Below are 18,418 nucleotides of genomic sequence, written 5' to 3'. Positions count from 1 at the left end.
TACTGATCTATAAACTTGAAATTATACTGTTGTTATCTCTACTGCCAGTATGCAGCCAGCGGAGAAATTCTTCATGACTCATGTCGGCAAACTGATTAATGCCCATCTCAAAAGTCACTTCACCCCTCTTATAACGCTCATTGTGCGCATCTATCATGCGTAAGTTTTTGCAAAATATTATGCGACGGTGGGCGTCTTCGAGCTTCGTATTGTATTGCTTGTTGTATTCAATCTGTAGCGAAAGTAAAACATATAAAGATAAAAGAACAAAATCTCTCGAGTTCTCTGCGAACCTTGTATAGGTGCCATCTTTGAGTGCTGCATTCGTCCTCTACACAGAATTTGCTGTAAGTCGCAACTATCATTAAAAGAAGAAGCAGCAGTGCGCGCTTGAAGTGTGTCGAGTTGAAGAAAGCGCACATTTTGTTCTTGGACTCGTGTGTTGTACGGTAGGTTATGAAATACTTGACGCCTATCAACGGCGCGTTGATTTATACTACACCTCAAGCTCTGTTTAGTAGGTCTAAGCGGTGATTATGTGTCCGTCGTATATTGGCACATATATCGGCAAATATAGGCATACATATCTGTGGGTGTATATACATGTGCATTTGGGGTCCATGCACGCGTTTCAGATAACCGTTCAAAGCATCCATTTTTTTTTTTTATTCAATTTCCTTTAAAAAAGTAGGAAACATGATAATGACTTTCAAAGAATATATTGCATTGATGAAAGCATTTAACATTTAACACGATCTATTCCTCATTAGCGTATAGATATTGTTATGGCGTTTGCATTTAATCAAACTCTAATTGATTTCGAAAATATTTCAGCGGCGATAGAGCGCAAGCTGGCATGGCCATCCGTTCTGATGATATTTAAAAATATGCGTCTGCCTGTCTGTCTGTATATACGGGAACTAGAAGTTAGTTTTTGAGTTATCGATCTGAAATTTTGCACACGTCCGTTTCTCTCCAAGAGGCTGAACATTTATCGGGACCGCCGCTATTAGATCCCTATAGCGATCCTATAGCTGCCATATAGACTGACTGATCCAAATTAAGTTCTTCATGAAAAACTTTTTGATTTGACAAGATATCTTCACGATATTGGAAACATATTATTGTTCATGGCAGCGCCAAAATATTTGAACAAATTGTTCAGCTTGGTTCATTATGGGGTTGCATGCGTTTCATCGAGCAAAAAATGGCATATTTTCAATAATTTTTTTTTATATAAAAAATAAAATATTTTATTCAAACTTTTTATTATTCTAAAGATATATACTTTAATAAGATTTTGAGAAATTTTCAAGCGAAAATATTAAAAACTCAGACATTGCGACGTCATTTCAGCAGTCCCTCGGAAAAGAGATGCATTCGCGTTGATAGCAGAACTTCCTACAGGAGCATCCGATGTAAAAAGAAATAACTGTGTGTTTTAATTAACACCACAAACTTGGTATTGGACGAAGGAACGAACAAAAAAGGGAAAAATTTTATTTTGACTGACGTTTTTACATAAAATGAAAACTTTGGTAAAAATTTGTCGACGTTTTTTTTTTAACAGTTGTATTTGAAAAAAAATCTTTCGTTCATGACCTTGTAAATTATATCTCAAGGAGCTGTGTAAGATTTCATTAAGATCGGTTGAGTAGTTCGCAAGAAATCTTGTCAACCGACTTTGAAAACACAATTTCGAGAAAAACGAGTTTAAAATTTTAAGTGACTATACCTATACACAGCTGAACTCGAGCGCGCAATTTTTCAAGCCTGTATCTCCAAAACTATTACTAGGATCAACTTGAGCTTTTCGGACAACATTCTAGAGATGTTATAGAATTAAATAAGTGAAGAACAACTTTTTTATTTAACAAGATATCTTTAGGAAATATTTGCAAATATTATTTATAAAGGAATCGCTATAATCATCGAATAAATTATTCGGATCGGATCACTATACTATATTGCTGCCATGCAAACTGATCGATCAATATTAAGCTAAGAATGTCTTATACCCTTTTTTCCAACAGAGCCACACCCTCGTTAAATAAGCAGCAATAAACCAGAGATGAAGAGATGACCAACTCTCATGTCATTAGCGTTGAGAGCTCAAACCATGGTTATAATGAAATAAGAAAATATGTCTGCGCAGTCATAAAAAACGGTAAATTATTTACTGTGCAGTAACTTGACAGTTGCAAATTTGTGATGATCTTGATGATAAGTAACTAATAAGATAACTCGCTCACTTGAATAGCAAAAAAAAAAATTGTGAAAAATAATAATCACCCTTGAACTTATGAAATATGAATATAATTAATTTGATATAGCCTAATTTAATAATAATAAAGTTGATAAGTTTGAAAAATTCAAGAGATCATTAACATATGCCATGTGTGGGCCAAAAGCCTTTGTATTGCTTTTGAGATCAGTGTGTTATCGCTCAATTATACATTATTTTTTAAAATATTTGCTGCTATGTGCTTATTAAATTGCTAATTTACAGTACGAGTCTACAAAATTCGCAAATAACTCACATGGCAACCACAATAAATGAAGACAGCAACAATAGTATGCAAATTAGACAAATGCCAGATGAACTGAGCAAATGTTTTTTAAATGTATTGCCTTCCTTTGGCCTTTACCTTTCGTATCACAATATGTCACACATAATAAATAAAGCAGCTTTTTTAAAATAATCTCATTTTATTTAGAATTAAAATAAATATCAGTATAAACATAACAATATTTTTTACTAAACTTATATTAGAATTTTGCTAGAAATTCTTTCAATGCATTTAACAATATAATACTATCTTTAGTATAAATACATACCGCCTCAAATATTTTTCACTTCAACTACACCTACAATATGGGATAACTGCATTCGCTCGCAATGCCACAAAAACTATTCGCATTTCGCAGTAGACGCATAAAACCGCCTTCGCCCCAATTCTCCGAATACGAATTCTTAATTATCCAATAGTCGCGGCCATTTTCGGTGCCATAACCGACCACGACAACCGAATGATTAACCTCTTCCTGATTGCATTCATTATCATCATATATGCCGCCCATGTATTGTTCAAACGATATAGGCGAACCGTTGATAGAGCACGCTAACGGTCCCAGCGTTGCAATGACTTCTTTCATTTTCTCCTCATCGCCGGGTTTAATGCGCGCATAGTCACGTATTTGTACACCCTTTCCCGTATCGTTGCGATGACACTGTGCATTCTCTATTTCTGTGTATGGATAATTATTCGCTATCGAGATGCCGTGATCGCGTATATATTCGAAGCCATACTCCTGAAAACCACCATTACAGCCCATATTACCATACTCATCGGCACAATCGACGAGATTCTGTTGGGAGAGCGGCACCAGTATGCCGGTGCGACGAAAGAGATGTCCCTCAAGTGCGGCAGCCGTGGCGAAGGACCAACACGAGCCACAGTCGAAACCCTGAAAGCCGGGCGGTGTGACACCACCTCTTTCGCGCCAATCAAATGAGTCTGGGAGGTTTTGTAGATTTGCCTTTGCAGTGACGAAATTGGTGTGCTTAGAGGTGATTTCTCTGCAATTAAATGTAGTTAAATGTTAAGCTGATCGTAATTACAGCAATCTAATAATTGATGTTAATTTATGGGGATTTCCCTTTAACTAGTCTAAATAGTGAAAATTTAGAAGTTCAGCCTCGATTTTATAGCCAGTGAGTAGCAATACGCAAACGAAAAACCCAACCGCAAAACTAAGCTATTTTTATTTATAATCCATGCCCGAATTCCGTAATTCACAATTACTCATCAAAGTGTTCTCGAAATTAGTCAATGAGTATGGGAAATAATTAAATTTTAATGCTTAATAACATCAAATATGGTATACACTAACGTTATGTATAGCCAAATTGTTTAATTAAGATATTTAAAGAGAATACAGGTGTGTACTAGATATAAAGTAAGTCTATTTTTAGACGAAGAAGAAGAGTATAATTAGCACATTGTAGGAATGTATAGAATGGGAAAAATTTAGAGAGATCTGCTCAAATTTACTACTAACAAGTAAGGAAGTGCTAAATTCGAACAGAGTTCAATATTATATACTCGCAAGTTGAAGTTATTAAAAAAATAATATTTATATTACGCAGTAAAATGAATAGTAGCTATTGGGGAACGTTAATAACTAGCTGAAAATTCCTAAGAAATATCGGATAATTATTGCAGACGACGCAGCGTTCATTATAAAGGCGTTGTAATCAACTAGGCGGTCATTAACCCAAGTAAAACATAACTAGTGCTATTCACTAGGAGATACTAAATTGCCTAACTAACTAGAGTTGGTACTCCCTGAAGGTGAGGGGCACCGAGCTGTTTACCTCAATATCAACAGAATGGGAAATAGTCGGTTCACTACTGTCTTGCGGATGGTCTCAACAGATGGTTTGGCTTTATGTGATCGTGGGGAGCATTGTTCTAATAATAGTAGTTGTGGAGTGGCAAGGTCCTTTTAGTTCAAAGTAAGTCGTAAGAGGTCTAATGAACTATTCGCAAAGTTTGTATTTCCCCAGTTGTAAGTGACTGGTTACATTTTCGACATAAACGACCACGCGATAAGTTTGGAAGAAGATAAAGTAGAAACTCAGCAATTTTATCTTGATTGTGGCGCCTCTTTGAGATCAAGTCTAAAACCTCATGAACCTCACAGCTTCAAGATAAACAAGATAGGATAAACAAGATAGATTCAAAATACCTAGATTGCTTAGGCAGTTTAGTGCGGCGTTTAAGGCATTAAAGAGTCAATTGGTTAGTATTTGTGATTAAGAGCCTTTCAGGCAATGTAAAGCACTTGTTTTTAGCTAAGGGCGAGCCCCATACCAATAGAATCAAACTAACGACTGGGCACTGTAATTTTTAGTGACTTCGGAAGGTAATTTTGTTCAATTTTAATTAAAGGTATCTTTTGTCTTTGACATTTTTTTTTATATATCTCCGCGCTTAAGTCGAAGAAATTGTTTGATTGACACTTTTTCTTAACAAGTTTTATATTTTACTTACTCTCCAATAAATGTGATTCTTGATGCCGTCAATCTGCCAACTTCCCGACGCGTCAAATCCGCCAAAGGATTAATGGCTAAATGGAATGAACTCAATCCGGAGGCAGCATATTTATTCGTCAAATCAACGAGCGATTTTTTAGCAATAAATATCGATTCCCGATATTGGCGCTCTCTATCGTCATTATAAATTTTTCCCGTTTGTGTCAAATAATCGTCATAATTTTGTACATCACACAATTTGTTGAATGTTTGCTGTGCCAATGTGGGCGCTAGCCGAATGACGAAGCAATACAATATTGCCGGTAATAGATGAGGTAATAAACGTGTGGTGAACATTTTTTGTATCAGCTATTTCTGTAAAAAGTTGAGGCGTGGAAGTTTCAATTAAAAAAGAACAATAATGTAGGCTCATAAAAATACTGTGTCATAAAATTAGTCGTAAGCTAAATATATTAACGTTGGCAAATAGTCTGCATAAATAAAGAAATATACTTGAAGCGTGGAAGTGCTAAACTTGCAAGTTTGCTACTTGTTGTATTTGTACATACTATTTAACTAAGCTGGTAACCTAGAAGTCAGTCGTAAAGTTTGCGGTAATAAGAAACACAAACAAAGGTAAAGCAACGAGAAATGAATTAATATTCACATTGTTACCTATATCTGTAAATTAGAATGGTATGTATGTATATACAGTGGAGGTCCAATAATTAAAAATTTTTTGCTGAAATTAATAATTTTTTTATGGCTAAATATTTATTTTTATGCCTAGTAGTATACTAAATAAAAAAAGTTTTGCATACGATTTAGACTAATATGGCATAATGACTTTAAAATTTTTCGAAATTTTATTTCAAATTTCTAGAAAAAGTTCGAGTATGCAGCCCAAGTTGTAATTACCTTAAAATTCTTTTCAAATTTTGAACTTTATTTTTGCTGACAATATTAGGTTAGGTAAATAGGCTGATTTCTCGTGAGGCCATGAAAAAATCCACTTGAACAGCGAGAGACGCCTGTCAATTGTGATGGCCAGTACTCATAGGTTTAAATAAAAATAAATAAAAAAGACCGTCACATATCGCCAAAACTCCTAAAGCCTGTCACAAATTTATGCAGACAGCTAATTCACCGGGTTCGTAAAATGTATAGCAACGGAGATGCTTCGATCTTAGTCTGGCGAAAGCTGGACAGTGGAGGAGATAGTGTCTAGATGTTTCCACTTCATCTTCATTGCAACATTGAGTACATCGATTATCTAAAATCTTTAGCGTCATCACGTGATTGCCAACAGTACAGTTTCCAGTTAGAACGCCTATTGTTGCGGCGTTATGAGCTATTCAATGGACCTTTTACTGAAGTTGCTATTTCAACACAAAGTATTATGTAAAGGAAATAAGTAACAGCGCTAAAAAAATATTTCTCAAAAATTAAAATTCTTAAAATAAACAAAGACTCTTTCTAATTATCTGACCACCAGTGTACTTGTATATTGCCCTTGCCTATAAACACGACATCTCTTTTACACTTGTTCAGAGTATTAGTCAGTATTCAAATTAAGTAATTATTTTTATTAATTCCACATTTTGCTTGGCTCTTAGTGTAGGCTGCTCCATACATTGTTTATAATCATACGTTATTTTGACAATGATAGTTAAAAATTTTGATAGAAATCCAAAATGATATTTTCGCGAAAAAAAATTAATTGCTTTGTGCTGAAAAATTTGAAAATTATTTGAAAAATGTTTTCAAATTGTTTTGTTTGATATTTATTATTTTCTAGCGAACGAGCGAAATATGTTGAAATATTTTCATATTCTATATTTGAGGATAGTATAATTCGTGCGGGAAGCTATTGTTATCTTCAGGGAGTAAAAAGTAGATGCAAACATCAGCTAAGCTAATCTAGAGATGCAGGCTAATGATTTTAAGAAACAACAAAGCTTGATTAATAGGATGCAAAAATTATTAAATTCGTTTTATAAATATTTATATTTGAATACACTGATAATATATTATGTTGAAATTGACCTTAAAAAAATTTTATAAATATTTTATGTTGATATTCGGCACTTGGCGGTAAATGAGCGAGGAACGAATTGCTTCTTCAATTGGTAGAAATCACAAAATCATTGGGTCATCAATAATATATACTTGCAGGGAGTCGACACTAGTCAGAGATGCTGAGCGAACCGCTTGATCTACATCTTAAGATAAAGTTCAGAATATCTAACTATTAGCCTCTTATATACATCGATAGCTTTTGTAAGTCATACTTAAAAACCCTCAATTAAAAAGCAAAGCAAAATACATATATAAAATTTAGAAAAAGATTAGAAATACTCTAACAATTTCTAGTAGTGATTGTTCGTCAACAGGCAATTTGAATAAACCGACAGCACCAAGATTTTCTTTGTAACAAAACTGGCACTGTCGAAGCAATATGCGTTTGAAAACATTATATGGACCATCTACACAAACCTTAAGTAATTGACAACTTTTTAACGTTTTTTAAAATTTTTTTTTAAGACCGTCGTACAAATTAAAAAAATCCACTCGAAGAACAAAAACGTGGAAATGGTAAACGCGCAACTTCAATACATTTTAAAGCACCAAAACGCCTGCAGTGGCAATTTAGGGTCACGCTGTTTACATTAAAGAGCACTTTGAAAAGTGAAAGGAAGTCAGAAATACATGAACACACTTGCGCATACGTGCAAACATATTCAAATTAATAATTTTTTATAATTTTTTAATACAACCGAATACAGAATCGTGTTGTGATAATGAAAGAGAAATAGGCGGCATTTTGAAGCATCTGCACTCCCGCCTACATACAAACATACGTAGGTCTGTTATTATTTGTGCCACTTGTATCATTTCCTGCGCTGCAACAGTCAAATTACTGCTCTTACGGTAAATTTTTTATCCGATCACTAATTATAAAATCGTAGAAAGGTGAAATTTTTCTGCATAATCATTTTGAGTTGAGACAAACAAAAGCAACAATCATAAAACTCATCTAAGGCATCAATACCATAAAAGCAATACAAACAATAAACAAAACATAAATCAACTGTACATACATACAAGTATATTTCATACAGTTGTCTGTCAACTTCATAACTCAACTCAGCTTAGACATGGATGAGCATATCGTTGACGAATGACGGGTGAAATGAAGCAACTAGTTGGAGGTTTATGTAACTTCGGCTTGTAAAGTAATTTGTTAGCGGTCAAAATTGCCGGCTGAACTTGTGCATAGCCTTAACGGCGGGTATTTTGATATTTTCGAGCCGATAGAAACTTAAGAGAACAGCGAAACCCGACTTTACGAAATTTCAAAGCATGTATTATAATTGGGAACTCTTAAATTATGTTGTCTGGCTTTGAAGTCTTACAATTTGATTTTACAATTTTTATACTGCTGTCTTAAAAACACTAGGAGTAAGAAAAAATCACATTGCTCTTTTGAGTAAATAAAAAAATGTATATATATATATATATATATATCTTTCGATTCGTCTTTTTCCTCCTAGGGGCGATTGGGATTCTACAAATACGTGCTACCTAAACCAAAATAAAAAAGCTGAATCATTATATATTTTTTTCAAAAATGACGAACTTGCAAGAAAACGGTATAAATTTTCACCAAAAAAAGTTAAGCAATAAATTGTTTATAAAACTTAGTATGTTAAAAAATATCGTACGTAGTTTACTAGATAATGTCATTGTGTAGCTACAGCTAAAATTTCAGGTGAACACGTGTGATATCCTCCGACTATATACCAGTCTAGAGAAAGAAGTGTTTGAAATTTTAGGTGCTGAAGCTGACTGATTCGAAGGCTTTGGCATTATAACGGAGGCTAACACTATAAGAGAGAAACAATTTTTGTCACTATTCTATTAAGAGAATAATGTTTTTAAAAGGTTGTCTATTTTAAGCCGAAAAACAATAATCAAATTTTTTGAAGATCCTAGTGAGGTCTAATTATTAAGGCAACTTTGGTTATTACTCCTTAAGGGCTTAAAGCTATACATATTATTAAAGTATCATAGCTATGTCAGAATTGCAATGCTTGAATTACAACCTTCAAATAAACTTAGTTACAAACAAAGCATCTTCATATATAATATTTAGGTTACTGCAGGCAAGAGATATTTTTACAGAATGGCGTTTGTATTGTACATAACCCAATGATATTCCGTTATAATAACAAATTGAGTAAAGTGATATTTCGAAAAAAATCTGGGTTAAAAAATACCAAAGATGCCCATCCCATCTCCATCCATCAATAATAACATTTTACTATAATTCCACGAAACTCTCACAGTTTAGAGATTCTCTTAAAAAACTATTTCACGCTAGACCTATACTTAGTATTTACACTTCTTTAAAAAGCGTGAAATAGGTTAATAGCCCGTGTTTTTTAAGCGGGCGCGGATTTCAAAACCATGCTTTATATAATTTTTTTTTAAATTATTTTTTTTATAAATACTCTTGACTTTGAGAGATGTATCAACATGTAATTAAATTTTTATGTAGCGACGCTACCCGATTCATCGATAAACTGAAGCTGGTAGAAACTTCATTCGTTCTAAAACTGGCACGATTTGTCACTCGTTGGGAATACTTGTAGAGGCACGCACATATACCTAATAAAGGAGCATCAATTATACTATACGCAAAACTAAATTTTTTCGAGAGATTGAGCCTTAAGTAAAAAAGGAATTTCTTCGTTTTTCGAAGTTAAAGTAGAAAATCTAAATATTTGCCTTCGAACTTTGAAATTGAACTTCAATGGCTCAAATAAATTTTCGATCAACCATAACATATACGAGTATGTATGACATTTTGAAATATAAATACTTTATTTTTTCATTTTTTTCTAGAGACCAAGTAAAAAAGGAAATTTTTCGTGATTCGTAGTTAACTTTAAAATTCTAAATATTTGATTTCGAAATTGAATTTCAATGGCGCAAATCATTTTTCGGCCCACCTTATCTGCTATAAGGTTTGAAAATTCTGCGAGTATTTTTGTAATATAAAATTTTTATTTTCTAATTTTGACTCCTTTGACAGCTTGACAGAAAAATGTTATACACCATTGCAATGAGAGGAAAGATTGTGGAAACATTTTTGCAAGTTTTTTTTTAATTTTTATTTAATGTTTTTGTTTTGTAATGAAATGTTAATAGTTAACTTAGAAACATTTAAAATAATTTTTTTTTTTGCATATTTTGCATAAGTGAATAGAAAAGGGTTTTGGAATCCATAACCAAAAAATTTCAATCAGTCGCGCCTTATTGATCTTAATGCTATAAGCATCCTTAGTAAATTTTTAATTTTTTTTCACTCATCACCGTCAATTGTTTTTATACTCCCCACTTTATTCATAAAAAAGTTTCCAAAAAATCCCAAATTTTTCACAAATGACCATCAACACTTTGTTATATATAAGTAATATTTCATATATGCTATTTCGCACCTGCACCAACACCGTTGTAATTATTGATTTGATTTTTGCTTGCTGTTCGCTGCGACCGCTTTGTTTTCGGCACACTTCCGGTAATACAGTTAAAAAATGCAAATAGTAAGAGATTTCCGGTTTATGTTAAAAAAAATCCCTCAACAGCGATTACTTAAGCTCACTGTTATTTACCAGAGTGAATGCATTTGCTTTTATTAAAAGTTTTAAATAATTTCACACAGTTGCGCGCCAAACCGTTGCACCGTCCGTCAGCACCCAGCGCTGAAGTCGAAATAAACCGATTTTAAAGTTTGAAAATGTTTTTATAACAACACCACCGTTTGATTCAATCTTCGATTTGGTTGGTATGCCGGCGCGTGTTGGATTGCCCCGCACGAAAATCTGTACAATCATATATGTGTGTTTGTATGAATACAGACACATGTTGGTATGTGTGTTCTGAGTATGCTTAACAACATTTCTATTATGTGCTTACGTATGTGTGCGGGTAAAGGGTTTCCCAACGGATCTGTCGCATCTCATGACTCATACATATGTGTTTTTTATTCATTGCAATTTTATAACAAAATTACAACAATTAACAAATTACTCCAAATATAGAATAGTGCAAGATACATACATATACCTATGTATGTATGTTCAGTCAGTAATGCAGTAAGTTAAAAAAAAAACCAAGCAAAAATGTTAACTTTGGTTGCACCGAAGCTATAATACTCTACACAAATATGAAAGGCTTCTTACAAGAACTTTGATCAGCCAGTTTGTATTGCAGCTATATGCTATAGATACTCGATCTGAACAATTTCTTCGTAGATTGTACCGTTGCCTTAAACAATAACCCATGCAAAATTTCGTGAAAATATCTCCTCAAATGAAAAAGTTTGCCATACAAAACACTTGATTCCGAACGTTCAGCTTGTATGGTAGCTATATGCTATAGTGATCCGATATACGCCGTTCCGACAAATGAGCAGCTTCTTGGTGAGAAAAAGACGGGTGCAATATTTCAGATTGATATCTCAAAAACTGAGGGACTAGTTCGCGTATATACAGACGGATGGACAGACAGACTTGGCTAAATCGACTCAACTTGTCACGCTGATAATATATATAGATATTATATAACATATACTTTATAGGGTCTCTGACTTTTCCATTTGGATATTACAAACATTGTGGCAAACATATTCCGGAAGCTCAATTGTACGTATACAGGGTGCGTTTTGAGATTGTAGATTGAATAATGTCATATTTTCCTTCGGAGCAAAAAATGCAGTCTATGGAGATCGAGTCGAGTCAAGGGTTAAGGCCAGGCCTACAAAAAAAATAAATGTTTCTGTTTCAAAAGTACTGTAATTATGATGTTTTTTGTAAGCTCAATTTTGAAATTTGAAGGCGAATATCTCAATTGTGAAAACTAGCTTCTAAAGAGAGAGAACTAAAAACTCTAGAAATAAATCTATCGAAAAAAATTGGTTTAGTCCAATAGCCATAAAAAAGGCGATTTTGCCGTCAATATTATATCGACTTAATGTTTTCGCTAAGAGAAAATTACGTTTCAAAACAAAAAGTTTTCGAACGGAACTAAAAATATAAAAACGATCATGATAATGTCGATTATTGATAAAATATCGAACATAACAAAATTAATAAAAGTACCCTACTTCTAGGCATCTTCGTTTCGCCACTTCTCTTTTGGACACCAATCGATGTTTATATTACCAACATAATAATAGTGATATTTAGTAGCATTAATGATGTATAAATTGCTTTGTTGGTTGTTCTATTTTAATAATTTGTTTCATAACATTAACCAAATATGAAAATATTTTTAATTTAATATAACAAACATAGAACGTCGCGGAGTCATAATTTTCATTTTCTATATGAGTCGTTCATTAGTTATCTGTAGCTGCTCTCAATAACACTAATGCGACACCCTATATACACAGCAATGTTATTTAACCTCCCAGCATCATTAATGATCCAATTTAAAGATACAATGCTTGGAAAAAAATTAAAGCGAAAGTAAATATTTAAGTGAGTTGTTCACTTGTTTACTCATTTGTATTAGAGCATGTTTGTGTTATAAGCACTATTTTTTCATTCAAATAATTATTTTACCATATGAATGATTTCCCATTATTGGCTTGGATTTCGTTTTATATTGGTGCCCATTGCAATATTTCGATGGAATGCGAAACAATTTCCTTGTTATTGTTGTTATTATTTGCAAAAATCACCGATGAGCAACAAAACTATTAATATTTATTAAAAACAAATGTGCTTGCTGAAATCGCAGGGTATGTTCAGTGTGAACGCCGATGAAAATTTAATTCATATTTACATTTCAATTTTTTTACTGTCCGAAGTTAGTCATAAGGCAGCCTTTTAAGTTGCCGCACTACTGCCGTATATATCAAGCAGAGGTCTTTGCTATTGGGAAAGCCGCAGAGATAGCCTCTAATGCACCGATAAACAATTCCTGAGTTAACATCTACGTGGACAGCCACGCAGCAATCAAGGCTTAAACCTCGTTTCGCATATTGGCCAGAAGTGCCTTGGTAGGGTAGCAGTAGAGAGTGCCACCAGAGGTAAGCGATTTTACTTCTACTGGGTGCCTGGTCACAAAGTACATGGAGATAGTGGACGAGATTGCCAAGAGTGGTGCACGGCTGACAACCGAAAACGTGATGACATTGGAAAACGCATGTAGCGTCTATACGATGATCTGAGTGAAAGTATGGTAAGGAAAATCAAAAGGCGATGGAACGATCTACCTGGGTGCAAAACTGCAAAAGCCATGTATAAAACGGTAGATCGGAAGTATAAGAGTGCATCGATGAACTAAAATCTTTGTAGGGCTATGAAGCACCATCCTATAGCACTGTGAAAAACTGGTTCAACGAATTCAATCGTGGCCGACGCTCGCTCAAAGACGAATTCCGTAAAGGTCGTCCAAAAACAGCCGTTGTGCCAGAAAACATCGATGCCGCAGGGAAACAATTGAGCATCTCTTGTGCTCTTGTCCCGCATTGACAAGGCTACGCTTTAAGCATTTATGGGCTCCACGGTATGAGGCTTTGGAAGAGATATCGATAGTGTGACCACAGAGTCTATTGAAATTGGCGTCAAGCGCAGGCATCCTAAAGGATAACTACTCCTCATGGACCTCGTAACTGAACTCCATATGGTAAGGCAAAGGGCCATAACTGGTCTATGAATGGCTAAGTAGCCTACCAGACTAACTTAAACTAATATCTATTTCATTTCATAAGCCCGCAGATGGCGCCAGCGTCGATATATCTCAAAAGTTAAAGTATAATATGTGTACAATTCACTTTCTTTTTACTACAATGAGAAAAAATATTGAAATGACAATAAGCTGTCAAATTCAACTGCGGTGACATTCAATTAAGAATTTTAAAAAATCAAGTTTCTATAAGTAACTTACATATATATAATTGTATATAAGTAATTTACATATATATATGAGAGAATATTCTTTAAAAATTTGAAGCTCATCCGGCAAATAGTTAAAGCGGAAAAATCTTCCTCACCTCCAGACACCTATTTTCGAAAGTCCTTCTGGAGATAGGCTATGGTATCAGGTGAATAAAATTTTTTTAAATGAATTACCGAATTATGAATTATTAAAGTACATTAAATTCTTATAAGTATTTAAGGTGCTCTAATAAAAAGTTTTTATTTCCCGCTGCTTTATCATTCAATTTTATTCGAAATAGTGTTATGAGATGTTTCCACCAAGGTTTATTGTATGATATAACAGTTATAAAACCTTACATACATATCTACCGAGAAATTTGCATTTAATTACACATATGTATAAACATACATATGTATATTTCTTATGGTAATTTATTGAATGGTCAACTTATTGAATGATCGGCGGCTAATGGTCAACAGCTAGCAGCTAGCTTACTATTGAATTAATCATACCAAATAGATTTCATTGAATTAAGTCAGTCAAAGACAACTGTTTGTTTCTTTTAATGCTCGTCTCTTTCAATTTGTGTCGTGGAATTTGCCTTCGTTTAAGTTGACATTTGCATAAATTTCTTTTAGTGAAGCAAATGTTAAATATGATAATTGTTCGACAACAAAAAACAAAAAAAAAAAAAAATACGAATATTAATAAATGTTATTGCATGGAAAAGCAATTAAAAGGCTGTTATTTGTGTATTATTGCTTTATTACAGAAAGTGATAGTTTTAGATTTATGATGCCGGCGGAACTAGATATTTTTTCTTATTATCAGATAGAAAACTTCATATCTCGTTTCCAACTAACTGAAAAAATATATAGTTTCATAGATTGTGTAGGAAATTGAATGCTCAACAAAAAAGGTATATTACGTATTTTTTTATAAACCTAACCGTTTTAAAGAGATTAACGGTTGAAGTTTGATTATTTTAATGCAATTTGTTTTTCTTATGAATTTTCTAACTCAATGCAAGAAAATATATAATTTTGAATTGCAAAACTCATTGTTTTGTAGAAAATTTATTGCTCTTCAAAATAGTATTTAGCCTATTGCTTCATTGGACCAACATACTCTGTAGACTCACATATGTGATATCATATATTCTACATGTGTCATCAGAACAGCATCAAGCAACCTACTTAGCTATATCAAAATATCTTGCTTACTATCCGCAAGATTTACTTTAAAATCAATCAGAAATCAATAACTTCGGAAACTAGAAAAGATGCGAGAATATCATAAACTTAATTTAATTAAGTTATGTCACATACCAACCGATATACATAATTATATACACTATTAAACGAAAGAGAGGTACGGAAGAAATTTAAATAATGTTTATACATATGATAAAGGAAGGTTTGGACCGAAGAAAACACTCACTCAATTACATTGATCGATTAATCGATATAAGCAGCGTAAAGTCAACCGAAAGGACCGAGATCGTTTTATTCGGTATATAGTGAAGGTACTGGACTGATTACTTCATACAAAGCTCCTCATAGTAAAAAAAATATATGTTTATTTCAATTTCTTTTGTCATGCTGATCAATTTTCTATCGGATTGCCAAAAAACTACATTTTTATGTATTTTAATACAAATTTACCGAACAAAAGTAACAACTATTCCAGGAGAGGTTTGAAACAGATATACGGTTTTATTACTCCGCTGCAATCGAACTATTGATTAAGTGACTGGTTAATTACCTAAAAGTTCTCCTCTACTTAATTTCTATTTTCTGAACTCCAAATTGACAAATCTAACCGAAACGTTCTTCCCTTTCTTATTATCTGATCAAATTTGACCCGGACTAAAAAAAACAAGTCCCTATTTTAATCGACATCTTTATTATCGCCTTCAAATTATGTTCTTTTTGAGCCAATACAAGCATGCCAACGAATAATCAAATTTCCCATGAACTTGTTAAACCACAGCTGAGATGGACTTTAGTTCCTATAACGAATGACTTTTTATTGGCTTCAATGGACTCGTGGCGCGTTCCTCGTCACAACGATATTTCTTACTTACCGCTAAGACCTTTGAAACGAATTCATGGTGAACCACACCACGGTAACAAAGAAAACGATGAGCATGACCTTGATTTTGACGTGTTGTTTTTTTGGTTTCGGTTTCATAAAAAAAAATTAAACTGCGCGAAACCAAGTTCGAGTCAATTTTATCAGATAGTATATAATCATTTGTCTATATCGATTAGTTACTGGTATTACAAATAACCTAGTGAATACTTTTTGGAACTAAATGACGCCTTTGGAACACGTTTTTGGTAATCCGGAGACATATGTGATCTGGAGCCAAACTAATAAAGTATCTGGACTTAAATCATTACTGCTAGACTTCTACACAGTCTACTGCTAGACTTCTACACAGACAGACAGTCTTAAAAAATCCATGATTTCATTGCATACTATTTTTAATAATAATCAGACTAAAGCGCCAACTAACGAAAGCAAATAATTCCTAATTTCTGTTTCTTACAAACTTTTTCCTCTAAAAATACATAATATTTCAGTCGCAACAATTGGGTTAGTAGAACTTGAAGAAATAAAGTGTTAAATGAATTTAATTAGAATGTGTTATATGCCATATAATTTGCTGTGTAGTATTATTGACTTTATTAAAAAATCACGAAATAAACGGTTACACATACAACTATATGTATAAACATGTACAATAATCATTCAAGAATAAATGTTTGACAAGATAAAAAAAAACAAACAAATACAAAATATGTGCGTCTGTGGGTGTGTCGCATTAATATTTGTATGTTAGTTTGCAGATACCTTCTTTGCATAGATCAACATTAATTGACACCTCTGGAAATATTCGAATAGCCTTTACACTTTTATTGGCGATATGTATACATACTAAGTACGAGTATATGCATGTACTTGTATGTATATATTATTTACACACAATGTCTAGTGTGGTGCGACTATTGCACTTTCTAACATTTACCGTTAGTTTTATTCTAAGCCACAAAAGTCTATATAGGCTTATAACAGTGGCGTGCGTTAAACGTCGTAAGTAGGGGTTTCGAAAATCTCTTTGTGTACGAGTGTACAGTTGTAAAATCAATTTCAAACCAGGATATCTAACAAAATAACGGATATTCGAAATTTCTTAAATAATAAAAAGATTGTATTGTATAAAATATTGAGTATTTCTTGCAGTTGTAGAACTTCTTAAAGAGCTAGCTGCCAAGCCAGCTGTCAAATATGTCAAATTGTCAAGTTGAGATTCACAGGTGCATTTCTTACGGCAACTACTTGTATATGTACAACTAAATCTGAAAACATAATCGTCCAATGATTTGCATACATTTTGCTAGTTCTTTTTCTATTTCATACAGGCAACCTGCAAGTCGAATTAAGGTTACTTAAAAAGGAAAAAGTATCTTTTATCAAGATGTCAAATAAAAAAGTTATCCATACAGTGACTTTAGTATGATCGATATCCTATAGTGGTCCGATATCGGCGGTTCCGACAAATGAGCAGCTTATTAGGGTGAAAATTTCATGTGTGAAATTTCAAAGCGATAGCACACGTCAAGTCCATAGTTTATGCATATAATCCAACAATGATGGACCACTGAAACAAAAGTATAGTATAGTTCTAAGATGAAAAAATATACACATATTGTAAGTGACTAGTTTTTTGCGCCTACATTTAACACTATCTTATATTCGCCAAGAGTAGCGAAGTGTTAGAGAGTAGCGAATCGATCATACCAATTGCTCAAACAGACTGGCAGCACTGCAAAACTGTTCACAGATGTGTAAAAAAAATTGATAGCATTTAAAAAATTCTCCTGTATCTAACTGAACTCGCTAACCTTGTTTCTGTTTCCATTTTTAAGATATTTGACAAAAGAGTAGCGCTCAAAGTTAGCGAGCAAAGCAATGGCGAATCAAAAACGCTTGAACACGAGTATATAAACGAACTAGTCCCTCAGTTTTTCAGATATCGTTCTGAAATTTTGGACACGTACTATCCTCTCAAATAAGCTGCTCATTTGTCGGAACCGCCTATATCGGATCACTATAGCATATAGCTGTCATATAAACTGGTTGTTAAAAATTCCGTTCTCGTATGGAAAACTTTTTTATTTGACAAATTATCTTTTCGAAATTTGGCATGTATTATTGTTAAAGGCAACGCTACAATCTCCGAACATATACTTCAAAACGAACCAATGAAAATTAAATTAAAATTGCTTATATCTTAAACATCCAAACAAATGCGTAGCACATACATCAAGTACCCCCTTTCCAACAAACTCCAGTGGTTGCATGTGCATTCACATTTACAAATATATACAGACATATAAGGAAAGATATTGACTTAAA

General features: G+C 33.4%; 1 protein-coding gene across 1 annotated transcript; it reads right to left on the bottom strand.

Annotated features, from left to right (window-relative positions):
• Positions 1-2,689: 2,689 nt before the first annotated feature.
• On the bottom strand, positions 2,690-10,816 carry CtsL2 (Cathepsin L2). The gene is made up of 3 exons (XM_014242177.3): positions 10,543-10,816; positions 5,058-5,413; positions 2,690-3,580 (listed from the first exon to the last, which is right to left on the bottom strand). Exons 2-3 carry the CDS (start codon positions 5,393-5,395, stop codon positions 2,869-2,871), a joined length of 1,050 nt encoding a protein of 349 aa, XP_014097652.2. The 5' UTR covers positions 5,396-5,413; positions 10,543-10,816; the 3' UTR covers positions 2,690-2,868.
• Positions 10,817-18,418: the final 7,602 nt, after the last annotated feature.

Source organism: Bactrocera oleae, chromosome 4, assembly GCF_042242935.1.
Source record: "Bactrocera oleae isolate idBacOlea1 chromosome 4, idBacOlea1, whole genome shotgun sequence".
NCBI classification, from domain to species: Eukaryota; Metazoa; Arthropoda; class Insecta; order Diptera; family Tephritidae; genus Bactrocera; species Bactrocera oleae.
This window is presented reverse-complemented; position numbering and strand designations above follow the sequence as displayed.

Coding starts and splice junctions, on each gene's coding strand:
- CtsL2 (XM_014242177.3), bottom strand. CDS start 5,395: ATGTTCACCACACGTTTATTACCTCATCTATTACCGGCAATATTGTAT. Junction 3,581..5,057: donor AGAATCACATTTATTGGAGA/GTAAGTAAAATA, acceptor ATTTAATTGCAG/AGAAATCACCTCTAAGCACA.